The 20,061-nt window shown below is 34.4% G+C and overlaps 2 protein-coding genes across 5 annotated transcripts in view; one reads left to right on the forward strand and one right to left on the reverse strand.

Moving 5' to 3' along the window:
* LOC128674064 (connectin-like) overlaps positions 1–20,061 on the forward strand; it is a 235,357-nt gene that overhangs the window by 116,271 nt on the left and 99,025 nt on the right. Inside the window, exon 1 of one of the 4 annotated variants that reach the window (XM_064436283.1) lies at positions 16,502–16,609. The exons of the other annotated variants lie outside the window; for them this stretch is intronic. The gene's annotated coding sequence lies outside the window, so the exon portion shown is untranslated. Of the gene's footprint in view, positions 1–16,501; positions 16,610–20,061 lie in introns of those variants that run through there. 4 annotated transcript variants of the gene reach the window in all.
* LOC128674465 (uncharacterized) lies at positions 5,579–6,226 on the reverse strand. Its single transcript, XM_053752986.1, has one exon. The coding sequence runs from the start codon at positions 6,224–6,226 to the stop codon at positions 5,579–5,581; it is 648 nt and encodes a 215-aa protein (XP_053608961.1).

Genomic DNA, 20,061 nt, shown 5'->3' on the forward strand with positions numbered 1-20,061 from the left:
AGTTAAAGTCAAAGTTACCTCTCTTTTGTAACTGGTAAAAATTACAATGGCAAAGGTAGATTTATTTACAAAAAACATGAGTGTACATTGTTTACAATGTGTTATTGAGGAGAAAACTAAATCCTATATGTTTTAACAGCAGAGCGACTTGCAGAAAGCGTGTCAGAATCTCTCTCATCTCGAAGCCTCCTTGTGGAACGCTATTGTTTGCTATCAGCTGCCAACGCTGTGTATCCTTTGGTCGCCTCGTACGCCATCCACGGGAGGATATGGAGTAGTCATATTCTAGGTCGGAACCACACGCCACAGCAAAATAGCAGAACGTCGAAATATTCAAATCGGTAAAAAGTAATCGCAGCTAGCTACCTACTTATTCTGTTTTCAGAAAGCGCAACTCTCTACATATTTATGAACGGCCTGCATCCAAATTTTTGCCTTTGTTATTTCAACTTATTTCTTGAATTTATTGTACATGTAAAATTTTTAAAAGCTCTATATTGAGTGTTTGGTAATTATCAAGTATTTATATAGCTCTTTAATATTTAAATTTTTTTGTTGATACATGTTTATATTTATTTTTAGTAAAGACTAATTTCACATACGTATTTTTATGTGCAGGTTGCAAGTATATAAAGGCGATCAAATGGTTTGTTTATATACTTAGATAGGTCCTAAGAAATGTTGTCCCCATTATGGGATAATTATGAATATGTGTTCGTTTATTTGTCCTTTTTTCACGTCAAATACTTAAACTAATAAATAACTTTCAAAATTTAAAAGAAGACAAAAATATATTTGTCTTATCCACGCGTTCCGATTGCATTTAGGGCTGTGATTTTATACCAAAACAAACCTTAAAATTTTGAAGATTCATCTGTGATTAAGTAAGAGGAGGCCCGGTAGTAGTCCGGTACTGTCTGAGCCTTTTCAGTCGCCCATAATGGGTTTTAGCTTGCCTCCATGGTATAAAAAACGGCCTGTCTGACGTCAACCGTCCTTGTGAATGCTATTGTTACCTATCTACTGTCAAAACTATGTGTCTGTTAATCATATTGTCTGACATCAACAGGAGATTATGGTTTCATTCCAATACGGGAACACACGCCACAAAATCAGGCGAAAAATCACCATAAAAATTTCGGATCACAAATTTATCCGCTTATAAGCAACCAAGAATCGTTAATTTTCAACTTAATACTTGCAGTCTCGGACACGTTAATTAATAAGCTGCATTAAATTTAAGTAAGCTGTTTCACGCTCTAGCTAAAACGGTAAGAGTATTTTCTTTAATACTATTTATAATATGATAGTGTTTGTCTTTACTTTGTTCAACTGTAAATAATAGATTGATAGACAGTTCAATAACTATATTTTCATAGTTTTCATTGCAAAAGGTAAATTTGTTACTTATTACTATAGCAGAACTATCATCATCTATTCTACTAATATTACAAATGCGAAAGTTTTTGAGGATGTATGTGTCTATGTTTGTTGCTCTTTCACTCAAAATCTACTGGACCGATTGTTATGAAATTTGGTACACGGTTAGAATATAACCTGGAATAATACATGGCGTACTTTTTATCTCGTTATTCCCACGGGAGCGAAGCCGCGGGGCGTAGATAGTTATTTATATTTATGGATGTAAGCCTCATGTGATACTAACATTGGCGGTTGGGCTTTAGCCATTCATCATTTAGCACACTCAAATAGTCAAACCGGTAGCGTCGTGGATCGGGTCGGGAGGTTCCCTCTATTGTGGTTAAGCTTCGCTATGACTGACTCACGCGTCAACTCATGAATGGGTGCTGCCGTGGGGTACTGGTCAGCTCGATCTTTTATTAAAAGTTTTTTTTGTTTGGTTAATTATACATATATATATATATATATAGGTATATATATTTTCCTTTCATCAGCACTTGATCACAATCATAATATGTTTATACCTTTTGATTTGATACCATGTACTTTATTGTGTACTTACATTGTTATATTACTGATAAAAAATTATACATACATTTATATTTAAAAAATGGTAAGCCCTTCTGGCATAATAGGGACCAACACTGTTTGAATGAGTTTCTCTCGGCATTTCTTCTCAGCAGTGGTCGTTCCGAAATGCTAGTAGTTTGTAGCTTTGGTAAACATCATTTAATTTAGAATATGACGTGAAAAAGTGCCTGTGAAGGCCTAATTTCTGAATAAATGATTTGATTTTGATTTTGCCAACCTGAGCTCAACCTCTCTTTTGTCTGTTAACCATTTTTATGGAGATTTGTTGTCAGCAGTCTACTAATTTAGAACCCATCATGACCAGACCTAAGACTGCATAATACAATATTTGGTTACAACTTCAGAGCACTGTGGCTTCTACATAATGTACTCGTAGACTAGAACACAACAGTCCAAACTATTTGTTGACTTGTCTCAAACAAGTTGCCGGATCAATCGTGAGTTTAGAACTTAGTATGGACACGAGGATCAACTTGCACTATTCCAGAACTGAGTAATCAGGTAACGTAACACGATTTACTGAGATAAGACAAGCTTCCAGTCGACGTATTTTTTAACCCCCAACGCCAGACGGAGGGGAGTTATAAGTTTAACGTGTCTGTGTATCTGTTTGTCTATCTGTCCGTGGCATGAATAGTTGTTAAGAATTTTCTACACATTACTATATTTTTCATAGTTCATGTAAGCTTTACACTGTACAAATTAATAGTAGGTGCATGTGAGTGGGTATTAAATTCTATATTATTAAATATAACTTCTCAACAAATACAAAATACTAGAGCTTTATTCAACGCACATTTACAAATACAGACGATAAAACCGAAAATTTACATATCCCGAAACTTGTAACCCAAAATATTAATGGAAATGTTGATTAAAATAATTACACCATTTAATATGCAAAACAAACTTAAACCGGAAGATGCCGGTCCAAATTAAGAACACCTAACACTTATGCGTTTAATTTTCAAGCCTGTAATTACACTTGAAAGTATTGCGTTGTGTAAAATTTGTCTCAGTGAAAGTTGGTCGAAGGTTCGACGGTTCACATTGGTAGAGTAATTTGGAATAGTTGGTGAGATTTCAGAACGTAGGTATGCCGGCTTTATTCTAAGTATTTGGTATTTCGTTTTATTTTTTTATTGATTTCCGTTATGTGTTATCTTAACTAATATAATAAATGCGAAAGTAAGTTAGTGTGTTTATTTGTTACCTCTTCACGCTTTATCTACTCAACCGAAATGTTGAATACATGTAGATTGAAGTATGGAGAAGGGCATAGGGTACCTTTCATAACGGAAAAAATTACGCGGGTGAAGCCGCGGGATAAAAGCTAGTGTTATAAATAAAACAGGCCGTAGGTCTGTACTACACAGTATAAAACAAACCACACAACGGATTTTGATGTAGTTTTCACTGTTATTAAGATAATTTTATGCTAAAAGTATATAGAACTCAGGTGGAGCTGGGATGGGTCTAGTTGTCTATAAAAACTTAAATTATTTCAAAATATAAAACATTCAATAACAGAATTCTCATTTATTATTAATGTTCATGTGTAATAATATGGTTAAACTTACCATGTGACCATATCATTTCCCGTCATTATACTGAGGTTAAACATAAGGTAAGTTATGTATCACATGACGATATAATTTCTGTCAATATATTGATAAAAACTGTTGTTAAGTAAAACCTAAAGTTAAAATAAAATCTCCAACCATATACATAATTCATAAATATAATATGCACCTTCCAAATATATATTCATAATTATATTATGTGTACATAGGTACTTTAACATGTGTGAATCAATAACACGCACCCGACGTGCCAGTAAACTCGCCCTGTTTGAACTAGCCGCACCACCAGAGGTTGTCTTAATCTTAAGCCTTGCTATTCGTCAAGAAGAAGGGCTTTAGGGTAAGACGGTAACGAGATCCGCTTAAAATTAGTTTGCAAATGACGCTACTTTATTTAAAGCAATGTGTAAAGCTTCTGGCCCTTTACGCATGTTAAGGACCGAAACTGTATTTTTTTTTTGCTATACCTCTTTTTCTTTTTGACGACCTCGGTGGCGCAGTGGTCAAGTGCTTGCTTCTGAACTGAGAGGTCCCGGGTTCGATCCTCGGTCGGGTCATGATGGAAAATGATCTTTTTCTGATTGGCCCGGGTCTTGGATGTTTATCTCTAAATGTATTTGTTATAAAATATAGTATCGTTGAGTTAGTGTCCCATAACACAAGTTTCGAACTTACTTTGGAGCTAGCTCAATCTGTGTCTTGTCCTAATATATTTATTATTTTGTTTATTTACCACAACCATAAAGAATCTAGAACTGACATAGATTTAAATATAAATCAGTGAAACAAAGATCTGCGTATACCTAAGTACTCTCTCTTATTTGTATTCACGGTTTTATTCTCGGCTGTGTTGCATTGAAATATCTGCGCGCACTTTAAAACTAACGCCTACCTAATATCAAACCTGTTAATTTTTTAGTCGATTTTTTAGGTTGCGTTCGATAACTAGTGTACTGAATTTTGTTAAATATACATAATGTTGTTACATGCTACTTGGTTGGATGAATTTAAAAACTCCTATGAATATACCACAGGATTCACTAGTAGGTAACAACTATATTTTTTTTTTTGTTTAAGGTATGTCCGTACATGTATGCAGTTTGGCAGGTGACAGAAAAGTTTGAGGTAGTAAGTATTAGTGTAATATTGCAACATCTCTCTTTAACGTCGGTTTTTCTAATTCTCTCCAGAGCTGTGGCCATTGGGCCCTGTGTAAATTAGAAACAACCAAAAAAATATTCAACATAGGTAATTTCGTTTCACGCAGAAATATGAAATGGCTAATTAAAAAACAATTTTGCAAGAAACAATTAATCTTCGTTAACGTTGGGACCTCGTTTTTACGCCGGACTTTAGCCAGGTAATTAGTTTGAGAAAAACATTAATTGACTTGATATTTTTGAACAAAAACGTTCCGGTGTATCGCTTAATTGAAAACACTTCCGTCATTTTTGTTTATGATTAAAACAAAAAAGCTTTTTAAAAATCTGGCCGCGGATTATACTGTAAACAAAGGTGGTATTGATAATTAAAAGGGTTTTAACACTCCAAACAATATACACCGTTTCACGAAAAATATTATTAGATGCGAAAAAATGTAAACGTAGACAAAGCCAAGAGCTGCGAAACTCGAAGCCGACGTGTAACTGTGTGGTGGGCTTATTAATGGAATTGAGATTTACGAGTAGTGACAAGTTGTTAGACCATCACCTATTAAAATAATCTCCAGTTTAAAGCCAGTTCCCTTGATTTACTTTTACAATCTGCGCAGAAGGAGAAGCAACTGACACATTCTGTTTTTATCTTGTCTACCAAATCAGAATGGAAGATTAAATAATAATAATAATAATAATAATAGTTATTTATTTTAGGTAAAAACCCACACATTTGTACATTTACATATGTAAAATAAATACAATGAATTATCTAAATGAAATAAAGTAAAAATAAAGCCACAAGGCGTATTTTCAGTCTTACAATAATCATTTTTTGTTAGGTTCCCGATGTGCTCTGATCCAATATCGCATCATCAGGCTTGTCAAGTCTTTACAAATTACTTTAAGAATGCTATTACTAGCGTCACGCAATCTGTCCCAGAAGGAAGATATACATGACCTTATAATAGCAAAGAAATCGGGCATTCTCCCCTCAGCGAACATGCCCGACGCGCTGCAGTAGCGAGGAAGCTTCATAAGGATGCGGTATGCATTATTATACTGCACCCTTACGGTGCTGAAGGAAGACCTCTTATAATTATACCAGAACTGGCAAGTGTAGAAGCACTGGCAGTAAGCTCTAAAGAGGGTCTCCTTCACTTCTCCACTACATCTAGCAAAACGGCGCGCGAGCATGTTACACCGAACCGACAATGCCCGTCTCTCACGCTCCATATCTAAATCATCTTTACGGTCTCCAGTCACAATATGACCAAGATACTTAAACTGTTCGACAACCCGAACTACTGAGCCATTCAATGTAACTTCGGTGACGTTCTCCGGACTCGTTCCCGCCCTGAAAACGAGCATCTCGGTTTTCGCTACATTATATTTTAGCCCATGAGATTTAGCATAACTCTCACAAACTGACAGCAACTGGGTGAGCCCACTGATCGATGGGCTGAGGAGAACCATGTCGTTCGCATAACTCAGGTTATTGAAGCAAACACCGTCAATATGGCAGCCAACCCTAGTTCCCCTAGTTCTTAGTTAAACATGATCCCGATATTATATTCGGTTATGATATCTCAAAGCCGAGGACCGCCAAAAATATATCTACATTTTGGTTGTGGTTTTACAAAGCCACGAGCTTGACCGCATCACTCTTTCGGAGTGCTGTTGCTTCTCAGCTGTCAAGGCTTTTAGTCATCTAATCAGGAGATAAACAGGACCTTATCTAGGGCGTGATCCACACGCCACGAAATTTGGAAAGTCTTCAAGAACTCGTTCTACCATTTCCAATTGTTGTTAAAGGTTGTTTTACTAGTTCTGAACTACTTGGCTATTCATGAAAACCTGGTAACCTTACCAATTATTTTGCCGAAAAGGTAGATCTAAAAGTTAGCGATTTATAGTTCTTTTATATCTTTTCCTAAAGGTAATGCGGTGGTAAGGTAATAGCGGTGGTGGTGTAATGGTTAAGACGCCTCCTGTGGATCGAAAGGTCCCAGATTCGAATCCTACTCATGCCACATGACATTGTATACCAATGTGACTCACGTATAGTAGTTTTCATCGTCCACCACTTGCTTCTTGATTCTTATTAACTTGTGTGTGAAATGGAGAAGGCAATGGCAAACCACTCCATTAATAATGCCAAGAATGTTGTGTGTATTTCATTCCACGTTATAACCACGACCCTCAGCGATGAGGAATACGACTATGAAGAGACAGGTAATACTCCAATTAGTTTATTTTTATTTAGAAAAAAAAAAATTAGGTAGGTACAAATCACGCAAATTGAGTTCCCTAGCTCTAAAGTTCGAGACTTGTGTTATAGGATACTAACTCAACGGTACTATATTCTATAACATCCTACTAATATTAGATGCGAAAGTTTGTGAGGATGAATGTGTGTAATGTATGTTTGTCACTCTTTCACGCAAAATTTACTGGACAGATTATTACGAAATTTGGTATATGGGTGGAATATAACCTAGAATAATACATAGGGTACTTTTTTATACCGTAATTCGCACGGGACCGAAGTCCCGGGGCGCAGTTATATAGTTTACTATAAATATAATTGTTTGTTCGTCTTGCACGTCAAGACCGAGCATTGAATTGAGGTGAATTAGAGAATTATCTAGGATACTTCTGCAACTTTCAGACAGTCGTTTTGCAATTTGGCACTAACGTGGTAAAACCTATTCCCGTTATAAATACAAAGCAACACTCTATTACCGATGACGCAATTTGTTATAACAGTGACACGAAATACACAGAATTGACATTGGTAACTAACGCACTATGTGATCAAGGGCACAATGTTTGTAACATATGTGGCGAATGGTTCCGCCCTGGAATAGGACCAATCTATATCCTTCCTCGGGGATCGCACTAGTCGACATTACAACACATATTTTTAGCAGCTATAGTGATAATATCATTCCCAAAGAGGGTTGAAAGTTAGCAGGTTGTAAAATCATAGCAAAATCTTTCAAATTTAAAGGTAATTTTTTTACGCGAACCCTGGCCATTGGGACTAGTTGTTACCGGGAATACATGATTATGAGAGAGATGGAAATAATTTTTGTACCATATTTATATTTAAATGTTTTATTTTGTATCTGCGTTATATTATATCTGCGTGCTAACAACTTAGTCTGATACGGTGCACATTTCGATGTAACATTCAATTAGAATTCAGCAAATATCGCGCCGGATTTACGTTTAGTTTTTTTTTTGTTTTATTTTTTACTCGTAATAAGTTTTTTGTCCTTCAAACTTTCACCCGCCATTGTAGTCAATTGGTGGTTGATTTTTCAAAAAAAAAGTAGTCTTATGTTTGAAAGACTCCAGTCTTTAACCATATATGTATACCAAATTTTAAAAATCAGTCCCGCGGTTTAGTAATGAAAGCGGAACAGACCGACAGCAGACATAAAAAAATTCGAAGTGTTTTTTTTTTTTTACAAATTTAGATGACAAATAGCAAATTTTTCTAAGACGTAGTAGAAAATTAAATCCACTACCTGCGATCCTTGTACATATGCGTAACTTCCTTCACGTTTTGTTTTGTTTGTTTTTATATATTTTTTTACATTTATATCATGCATGTGTGACGCCAACGATGTCATCTCTTTAACAACCCTTCAATGTGCGACCCCCTCAAATCCGAGTCATTGTTTGAACTCATCCCCAAAAAGCTTATCGTGTCACACAATGAAAGCCATAAAACAAAGTCAGCACTTCTAAGTAGGTGCGCGGTAATTTGTGAGATAAACTCGTGTTCGTGGCTAGTGATGTGACTAGTCTCAACTTAGTGAGATTTGTTATTGAGATTTCATTGCAATATTTCTATTCAGATTACCAATGAGTCGGAGTTGAAATAAAACAAAATTGCTACAGTTAAATGTCAAAATAGTACTAATAATATGAACATATTATACTAGTAATATGAACATATTTCTATGAATATAATGATATTCATTCAATATCATTTGATTTATAGAAATATATATTCATGTCCATAACATAATTATCATAATTTAGGATACACATCATTATTCAAGTCAAGAACAAGAATTTCACATTGCTGAACGTGAGTCATAAAATACGCACCTAAAAATATAGTATTGAAAATTACTAGCATATAGTATATTATATCTATATATATTTGTCAGTTTCACCCTAACCATATTCAAACATTTTTTGAGTCTTCAATTATGTATTTCTAAAAAAAAATAGACACAAAAGTATTTTTGCTAATGATAATTCAATGCAATGATTTACAAATGATAATACAAATTATGAAAAATTTAAGTTCATGCATTATATTGTAATTTTATATATGTAGGATTTATTTCATTAAAAAAATATATAGTAGGACACTCAATGAGACGCATACCTACTTAAATTAGTTATAATGGATTGAAAAAGTGAAGGCGAGGGAAGGAAGGGAGAGGGGTGAAGGGCGGATAGCGAGAGGTTAGACGGTTAAGTAAGACAAGATGTAAGATAAATATTGGAAAAAATAATAAATAGAGGTTTTGCTTATCGGCTGTTTTCTTGAAGAATCCTACAAATATTTTATATATTACTTTACACTGATGACACAAAGTTCGCTCCACCAACAATCGAGCCTTTATAGCATAGTCTCATAATAGCGAAGCTCAAATTCCCGACTGGAGTCTTCTACAACACTACCTGAACCGTTTCTTTCATTGTATCAACCCTTTGTGACCGATCCTTTGTCGCCGCAACACTATGCAACTTTGTCTTCGCTTTGTTTGATTACAGGATGTTAATGGTCTGTGTGATTGAAATCCTGGAGACTGCGATTCCCTATTTATAGGCTTGTATCTTAGAGTATTATCTGGTTTAACATTGTTTCGCTTTATTATCATCATTTCTGCTTCTTTCTGCGACTGCTGATGCATATGATTCTCTTTTTACACGACCCTTACCTGATGTCGTCTGTCCGTCAGATTGTATGTCGTCTGATACCCTTTTCTTTTGGTCTGGGTTACCATTCAAACTCAAAATTCTTTATTCAACCTAGAATGGTATTTATTATCATTTAATTACGTCAGAAATTTACTTAAAACTAAGTCTACTTACTGCCGACTTCCAAACCGCAGGTGAAGAAGAAGCGGCGCAACAAACTTCACCGCATTCTTTGCCATTCAGCCAGTACCTTATTGCATTTGCCATAACTTTAGCGTGTCAGGTGTCCTGTTCATTTTCAGTTTAGGTTCACGACCAACGTCCCGTTCTTTGATATGTTGTCGATTCCAGTGTTTCGTTTTTGTATCCATTTCAAAAAATCTTTCATCGCAGACTAACAGACAACGCATATCAAGAACTAGACTACCTATGCGTGGAAAGTTGAAATCGAGTATGCAGATTACTTAGAGAGTGTAGGGTAGCTAGCACTAAGAGGAAATTTCCTAAAATTCAAATAGAAACGGGCAAACTAGATATTTTACGCGCGTATTCAGTCGCGAGCGAAACCTAGTTTTGTATTTTACATGTTAAATAGTGTACCTACTTACTTTTATCTTATATAAACAGTATCTGTCCAGATAAATGATGAAGTAACGTATTGGAAATTTAGTTTCTATAGTAAGTCTTCAAGTTCTTTAAGGGAAAGCAAAAACAATCACTTATATCACTACAAATACAAGCTTCATTTTATCCATTCATCTGATTTGGCTGATGTTTAAAAAGCCATTCTGTATAACAAAGAAAATGGTATCCGAAATTAGCTTTAGAAAAATTGCTAGCAAAACATCTGACAGATTTGTCCGGCTAATCCGATGAAAGTTTCACTGGAATGAAACTCGGACGTAATTCCGGCGAGTGCAGTTCCGTCCAATAACTTGTATGATATCTGAAACTATATACCTCACGTACACTTTATTTAATTAATAGTACATCCTACCTAAATAAATCGAGTTTCTACTATGATGCCAGCAAATTTTGTACAAAATAATGAACAAATATCTGGATATGACAAAGTCAAAGATTGAAGCGGTGGTGGTGTAATGGTTAAAACGCTCGCCTGTGGGTCGAAAGGCCTCAGGTTCATATCCTACTCGTGCCATAGAGTTTGTATACCAATCTGACTCATATAGCAGTTTTTATTGACCACCACTTGCTTCCGGTGAAGGAAAACATCGTGAGGAAAACTGCAGACTGGTTGACAGTTTAGTTCCCTAGTGTGTATGCGACTACATGCCACTAGATGGAGGTAAGTAGTCGTAAAAGTTATGTCAGATGCCTTTAGGTGATTTGAATAAAATCTCACACCAGTGTTAGCAATAACACACTCGATATGCTGATGATGAACGACCAAGATAATTTATTTGCCAAAACATGAGTTTACAATGCTCACAATGTGATGTTAAAACAAAACTTAATCAAAGGTACATGTTTCACTAGCTATTGGTATTCCAAATTAAATGGAGAGCGTGCTATCATCCCAAACGTTGCCGCATATCGCTACCTTTTGGTTCTGGCAGAAGGGTCAAGAAGCGCTGGCTTGACGTCGTCAAGTATATGCCAATGGGATCCCAGATAATGATGACCACACGCAAAGAGGACAATCGCTTACGCATCAGCGATAACGCTGCCTTTTGCGCTTTGTCTTGTTCATCTATATAAGTTTTAAATTATATGTATAATACGTTTTTGTATGTATATTTTAAATGACGTGCAATAGCATTTAGTATTGTATTGTGTCGATGCCGAGGGCCATGCGAAGTCCATAATCTCCGAATTAAGAATCGACAAACCCACATAGAGAGACAGACAACATAGGATCTGTCGTGCAGACCTTAAAACGTAGTAATAGACATTTTAAGAGTTTTTAGTTTAATACTGAACCTTACTTACGTTATAAGGAGCGGATATGATGATTTTCAAGATAAAAATAATAGATAAAAGTCAACCACCTCTCTCCAGTTAAAAACCTCTTAGTTTACTTGTGTCTCTTTCCATCCAAAGGTTGGCTGGAAGAAATTGCATTAGCGATAAGTCCGCCTTTGCACTCATTATGTTTGAATATCTTGTTGTAACTGTACTCCTTTGTGAATGGTGCAATAAAGAGTTTATCTATCTATCTATATATCTATCTATCTATCTATAAAAAAACATTTTTAGATTGCAGTAACTTAAATTCGAATATCAATAAACTAACAGTAAGAGTTACGTAAACGGGGTTCCATAAATTCACCGACTCAAACGCAGTAAATATCGTCACCACCTCAAAAAATCTTTAAATGTGGTCATATTGTTGAACTCTTTGAGCTTGATAAATTAAATCAATTGATGAGATATCCCTTAAAAGGGGTTGACGTCAAGATGGCAGCCATGATCAACTAATGTTTTGTACAGGTTCATTTTTTAGCAGACACCAGGCACGGCGGCGTCACGTTGTATAGAATAGAAAAGTTATATAGTAGTTGGTACTAAAATGTTTTACTTGTAAATGTTTTTCCTCGTCAGACCATTTAACCCTGAAGTAAGTCATAAAACGTAGTTCTTTTATTACTTGCTTGGAGATCCTTGTAAAGTTTGGTGAGCAATAAAAAAGTTTACCAACGGCGCCATAATAACAATATTTGAGGTAAACGCCGATTTGTTGTCGTATTTTTTTATGATTAAGCACTATTGTGCTGTGTGGCTTGGGGGTTCCCTATGTGTATTCGAAGCTTTATACTGCGACCGACTATATTTCACTATTTTAATAGCACGATGTTTTATTCCAACGTTGCTTTGTCAATGCGATGTTATGTTAGTTCGAAAAACCTTGGTACTACAAACCTAACAGCGCCGCTTCATTAGACCGATTATTTACTAGTCCTGTGGTATGTTAGTTCTATATTTTGAAATTTTGTTCAAAAATCTCTGGTAAGTAAATGACGACCTCGGTGGCGCAGTGGTAAGGTGGTTCTTGCCACTGAACCGAGAGGTCCCGGGTTCGATCCCCGGTCGGGTCATGATGGAAAATGATCTTTTTCTGATTGGCCCGGGTCTTGGATGTTTATCTATATATGTATTTGTTATAAAATATAGTATCGTTGAGTCAGCATCCCATAACACAAGTCTCGAACTTACTGTGTGATTTGTCCTAATATATTTATTTATTTATTTAAAGTACTGAAAATCTTAAAGCGGTAAGTTTGTTTTAAAATTGCAAGAAAACGTTATTTATGTAGGTAGTTTTAGTCTAGAAATGAATAAAATAAATGTAAATATATGGGAGCAAATCACACAGATTGAGTAAGCCCCAAAGTAAGTTCAAGACTTGGGTTATGGAATACACACTAAATGATACTATATAATAAAAGTACCTACGTAAATGACAATTTCTTAGGTACTTACTAGGTAGGTATTAGTTACTTAGGTAGGAAAAATTGTGGAAGTATATAAGAATATAGAATTATTTTGCATTTAGTATCTATGGTGTAAAACTCCAACCGCGTCTTGATGATATAGATGGGACGGAAATACGATGGAATAGGTATTGTACATATAATATATATTATATATATATTATATATATTATACATATTTTTATTAAAAACTAGCGGCCCCTCCCGGCTTCGCTCGGGTAAAAATATAAAAAATTATACACCGAAACATTCCTCACGAATAATCTTATCAATTGGGGAAACCGCATAAAAATCCATGCAGTAATTTTTGAGTTTATCGCGAACAAACAGACAAGCAGAGGACTTTGTGTTAATTATAATATTTATGGATGTAAGGATTAGAAACGTCATAATACAAAAGTACTACTAATTTGTTTGTATTAACCTTATTGCACATAATAAAATACAAAAATAAAATACGGAAATTAAAGAAAATCTGATGAAATTTAAAATACTTAAAAATAGTTATTGACCCGAATTCAAACATAAATGCTGCCACGGGCGGAGCTACTACCTACAATTTGTATGATATAATGTATTTATAACTAACTTATTTATAAATACATATAGCATAGCTAGCAGCCAGTCCCGGTTTCGCTCGTGTACAAGCGTGTGCAGTAAAACCATAATAAAGCTTTCTCAGGAATCACCCTATATAGATAAACAGATTTATTGCAAAATAAGTTCAGGATTCGAACAATCAACACTAACAACGTGAAAATCCTGAAACAATGCCAATTTTCAAGTAAATCAATAATGAATTTCGTTATTTTTCATACAAAGTTTACCCCCAATTTTTACCGCTTTGGGGGTCGAATTTTGATAATTCCTTTCTTATCTGAGCACTATGTAATAACCTAAAGGTACTGCCTAAATTTAGCTTTTTTAGCTTCTATGGTTTAGGCTGGGCGTTGATTAGTAAACAACGCTTGTTCTTTTATATATAAGGTATATGCTATGTAATAACAGAAGTTATATTGCTATGTAATTATGTATTTATAATAACATACAGTCAGCACAGTACGAGAAATTCTATTTATGAATCTAACCACCATTTAGCTTTGTTTGGTTTGTTTTAACAAAAACTTGTACAAATATTTCCCTCCAATAAAGATTTTACCAAAAATATGATAATATCCAAATGCCTACTCGTTCATATATTTTTGTGTGTTTTTATTATTACGGATGGAATCTTAAACAAAGGAATTCAAAGGCTACTGGCAATATAATAACAATAACAGATATACCTTGTTAAGCCGATTTTTCCTGTTAAATGTACCTAAGGATTTTATTACCAAAGGAAACATTGTTTTCGGGATGTTTTATTTAGTTATAACATAACTGAGTTTGATGTTTAATATGTTATTGTACTTCTTTTTATGCTTGCTAATCTCAGTTTTTTTGCTGTTACACCAAGAAAATGTTATTGTTGTCTAAATGCTACAATAACATTTTCAAATTATTATTTCATTCTTAGATGTTTTATTTTTATTTTTCTTAAATTGTATTAAGGGTTTAAATAAGTTTAATAAAAGAAGGAGAACAAAAAAATTACAACACTAAAATATATTTGACGATAGTATATTTACAAGTAGCAGCTTAATGTAATTTATGTTTAGCTTAATGTAATTTGACGACCTCGGTGGCGCAGTGGTAAGGTTCTAGCCACTGAACCGAGAGGTCCCGGGTTCGATCCCCGGTCGGGTCATGATGGAAAATGATCTTTTTCTGATTGGCCCGGGTCTTGGATGTTTATCTATATATGTATTTGTTATAAAATATAGTATCGTTGAGTTAGTATCCCAAAACACAAGTCTCGAACTTACTTTGGGGCTAGCTCAATCTGTGTGATTTGTCCTAATATATTTAATATTTAATTTAATTTAATAAAAATTTAATTTATGTATACTGTGGTAAAAAAAAAAAAATCACAATCGACTTCTTATTGCACAAAAGTATGACTTAAACTAAACTAAAATAATCATTTAACAATTGGCTAAAATTATAAGTAAAAAAGAGGCACGTCGCCGCGAGGAAGGGTTCCAAGAAGGCTGGCAGCATTATCCCACTGCACTGCTCGCCCTTGGATCGCCCTTACCTCACGGAGGCGTGCTGAAATCTCAATTGTAAATGTTTTCGCTTCTGGACCCCAATAAAAAATCTGTAGTCATTTGAAAGAAAAGGTAGGAATTTGAAAGAAAAGAAAAGGTACATTTTAGTTTGATATATAGAATACCAATATCTGTCAACCAATTTCAAAACCAGGTTATTTGAGTTCACAAAAACATTTGATAGAACAGAAAGAAGTGTACAATGGCGAAATTCCAATCAAATAACCACGGAAGAAAAGGGAATCGGTATTTTTAATTCCCCTCAAATATACGAAAAACGATGGATGAAATGAATTAGCGGGACACGACTGTCAATGGCCGTGACGCAAGACGAACTTTCGCAAAATGACATCGTAATCTTTTTTTCACTTTCGAATGCCACACTAGTAAAATATACCTAATTTACGGAGAAACAATATTTCTTTTTTATTTTTCTTGTCTTTTTAAACTATTTTTTTTTACATTATCCTCACTTTTTCTTTGGTGAAAAATGAATATAAATTTTTGTTTTTTTTTTTTTTATTAAGTTTGATGGACTTATTGGTCAATTGGTATTTTTTGAAGAGATTCGTAAAGATTTGAAGGCACTAATTCGTTTAACTTGCTATGAATTTTGGTTGTATTGTTATAAATTACGTAATTACATGATTCTGTAGCGATATGTAACAGTAGGTATTAAATGAAAAAAAAAATCCATATTCATAACATTCTGCGAAAATGACATTGTGAGACGTTTATCACGATGACATTTTGCGAAAGTGACGTCAACGCGTCGTGTGCCGAGGCCCTGTCAAGATGAAAAAAGGTCGAATGGTTTCAATTGCCGCCCTTTGGGAATATAATGAGGGTTTCATAATTCCATGATACTTTGTCCATTTCCTTTTTTTTGGATGACAATTAATTTCGTTAAAAGGTTACATTTTTACTATGAAACACATCGCTTATCACTTTATGATAATTGAATTTGGATTATATTGTGAATCATCAACGTATCGATATATCATGTGCTGTCAACAACATACGTGATATTGTAACCAGGTTAAATTTAGATTGAAATATACAAGCATATACGTAGCTAATTGGTATTTTTCCTATCAACATTTACTTCAATAATTCAAGGTAATTTACTATACTAATTGTGGTGTATGCCTATATTTCACTTCCCCTCCACTACTGTGATATAAGTCATAGCGCTGCGAGCAAGCGCTCAGTTGTTTACGAGACGGCGAGACGCACAGACGTTGGAGCATCAGTCATGTGGCTGTGATGTACAATTACGTGCGAGGACGGGGCACGTAATCTCGCAGGTATACCACACAAATATACTCGTATTTTGTTGTTCTACACTGAAAATACCTTCGGGGATGATTAACCTACTTTCTCTTTTGGTCCATTAAGAAAATATTGTCAGTTTGATCAAGGTACCAAGGTAACATACAGATAGATCTGTATGTTTCTGGAATAATAGATTCGCCTTTTTCATTAGTACACTAGTCTCAATGATTTGACGACCTCGGTGACGCAGTGGTAAAGTGCTTATCTCTAAACCGAGAGGTCCCGGGTTCGATCCCCGGTCGGGTCATGATAGAAAATGGTCTTTTTCTGATTAGCCCGAGTCTTGGATGTTTATCTATATACAAGTCTCGAACTTACTTTGGGGCTAGCTCAATCTGTGTTATTTGTTCTAATATATGTATATTATTTATATTTGCTTACCTATTTGGTCCACTCGTAATGATCTCATCACACACCCACGTTTGATCTACACTTATTTATCCACATTTAGTGTATGTGCGACTACCTGCTACTAGATGGCGATAGTCGTAAAAGTCATGCCAGATACAAATACGCGACTTTTAAATTAAATCTGACACCGGTGTTAGCAATAAAACACTCGATATAATGAATTACCTACATATTATCTCAGTCCAAAACTACGATTCACTTCTTGTGACTTTTGATCGAATTGGGAATAGTTCTGATGGACCTAAATACCTGCGGATAGTAATACATCGATGCGCACTTATAAACAAACCACAGCGTGTGAACCGCTAAGCCAGCGCCATCTAGCAACTCGCTAAAGACATAACTGGCTATTATACTCTCTTAACTGCACACTTTTGTACTGAAAGTGTAATAAAAGTGTCGTTTGTTATTTTATTGAACGCATTTTTCTTCTTTAGTGAGCCGGATTAGCGAGGACTACAAGCGATGCGGAGTATTCCGTCAACTGATCCCGTGGGTCCAGTTGACCTATTGAAATACTTAAAAAAAAAGCTTACCAGTCCGAATTGGTATGGTTTTTTTTACGGCTCTAAAAAATTCATAATCATCAGGAATTGTAAAGTCAGATTCTAGAAAAATATTTGTGAATCGCTCGAAGTTGAAGTTATCCACGAAGTGTTAAACAATTTTCTCGTTTCACTTATTTTAATATATTTTTTTTTATGACAGAAATTAAGATTTTATTTTCATAATTAAATAAATTGGATTTTTTATAACTATATAATAAAGGATAAATTAAATATTTACTTTGTTTTACGTTAATAAATAAATTTACACGATCGACAAATCTACAAAAATGACAGTATTTGCTGTTTGTTACCATTTTTTCGAGTAATATCGATAGAAGAAATAAAAGAAAGAAAAAATATTGCATTTTTTCACTGGTCCGACGGGATCAAAATATGGGGGTTTAGTCGACGGAATATTCTATAAGCAATGCGAAGATTAATTTGTTTGTCCGTATTTCTGGCAATTTTTCGTGATGGATCCCTGTTACGAAATTGTTTTTCCCGCTCAATAAGCTAGTTGATTCATTGGGGTTAATGTTCTGTGTAAATTAGATGTAGCCAATAGGGTAGTTTCCGGAAAAACAAATAAAATACATAAGTAAATTTAAAAAAATGAAATAGTTTTAAGTAAAATAAATAGCGAATTCATTTAAATATTTGAAGATTTGACGTGTTCATTCCATGTTGAGCAACTAGTTGAATAGCACCTAGCCTATTCCACGAAGGGCATTTGTCTTTCGCAGGCTATTTTTATTTTTAAATATAATTTCTTTATGATACAACTAATTAGTATGAGTATTTGTGCGTACATGTTTCTGAGATTTGATTTTATTATATATATATTTCAGACTATATTTTAACAAAACTAATATTACGATGAATTTTGCATACAGAAAAATATATAATAGTTTCTTCTGTAAATCGTAATGAAATCATTTTCATTCATTAAATAAACTTAAAAACATAAATAACTACTAATTGAAAATCACGTGTTACAATATCAAATTAGGCGAAGACAAACAATTAATTCTCTTCTAGTACAGTCACGCGCAGAAATCTCTATGCGTGAATCTAATTAACACGTCCTTCTTCACACGACACGTTGTCATTAATCACTGTTGTCAACGATTGTACAAGCTTAATCAGCCGCTGTCTCCCAGATGCCTTCACATGTGAGGATGTACTGTATTCATTTGATTAGAGACAATCTGGCCTATTTTCACAAAGACATTTTAGAAGTTAATATATTAGGACAAATCATACAGATTGAGCTAGTCCCAAATTAAGTTCGAGACTTGTGTTATGGGAACTAACTCAATGATACTATATTTTATAACAGATACATATATATAAACATCCAAGACCCGGGCCAATCAGAGAAACATCATTTTCCATCATGACGCGACCGGGGATCGAACCCGGGACCTCTCGATTCAGTGGCAAGAACTTTACCATTGCTCCACCGAGGTGGTCAATAACAAATCGTTGTATATTCAAGACGCTATTTAGCTATAAGCCGCATACTAGAGCCACCATAACGTTATCAGTGAATTTCTTCTTGAAAAAAAAAAATGGTATACTCGTACATAAAAACGGCCCTAATTTGAGTCTAGTGTTAGATAAAAATGGCTGTAATTTGAACAGTCGAATATTACGATCATTATCTTTCAGTTCAGAAACTAGAAATATAAATTAGCAAAATAGTGATTTCTTGGTTATACTTTGGCTATACTGAAAATACTATTTTGAGAATCTAATATTTTACGAATTAATATGGGTGGATTGCATTAAGAAATATAACGCTAAAATTAAACTGCACGTCGTCGTCGTATGAATGGTGTACTTTGCGTTTTTCGCAGGTTAAAGTTAACGTCAAAAATTGACTGGTGCAACCGCACCTAAGCAAATGTATCTTTATAAAATTACATTTTGAAATATATAGTTACAATCAATACATGCGTTATGTTTAAGTCAAGAAAAATAATATTACGAGTGACTTTAAAAATATATATTTCTTGTAGGAAGCTGAAGTTGTTCAAAGCTAAAAAGAACCACTCGCTCTAGAGATCCGTTTAATCCAATAAAAATGTCAAAAAACACATTACGAAAATTCCGTACACATATAAAGTAAGGTTATGGCTTGCTAGGGTTCCGTAGTCCAATTTGCATCAATTTAAGATTGTAGGGGAGCTCAATGGAGCGAGTAAATTTTGAAAAGAAATTTACAATAAATGAATGACTTTTATATAGATGTAATATTAAGTGTTTTTAGTGACGCAGCAAATTGAATGTACTTATATTTCGAAATATCATATAACAAAAAATATGTATATTTATCAAAATTACTGAGTTGTTCACAATAGAAATGTTTTCAATTTAATTTTAAATGGAAAGTGCTCTTTTTTATTCAATTAAGCTCCAGTCCAATTTCTCGAAAACTTTTAAATTAATTAATTTTGTACATT

The sequence above is a fragment of the Plodia interpunctella genome, chromosome 12 (assembly GCF_027563975.2).
Source record: "Plodia interpunctella isolate USDA-ARS_2022_Savannah chromosome 12, ilPloInte3.2, whole genome shotgun sequence".
In the NCBI taxonomy this organism is placed as follows: domain Eukaryota; kingdom Metazoa; phylum Arthropoda; class Insecta; order Lepidoptera; family Pyralidae; genus Plodia; species Plodia interpunctella.

What these genes read in the sequence shown, in the direction of transcription:
- LOC128674465 (XM_053752986.1), bottom strand. Translation starts at nt 6,226, where the DNA reads ATGGTTCTCCTCAGCCCATCGATCAGTGGGCTCACCCAGTTGCTGTCA.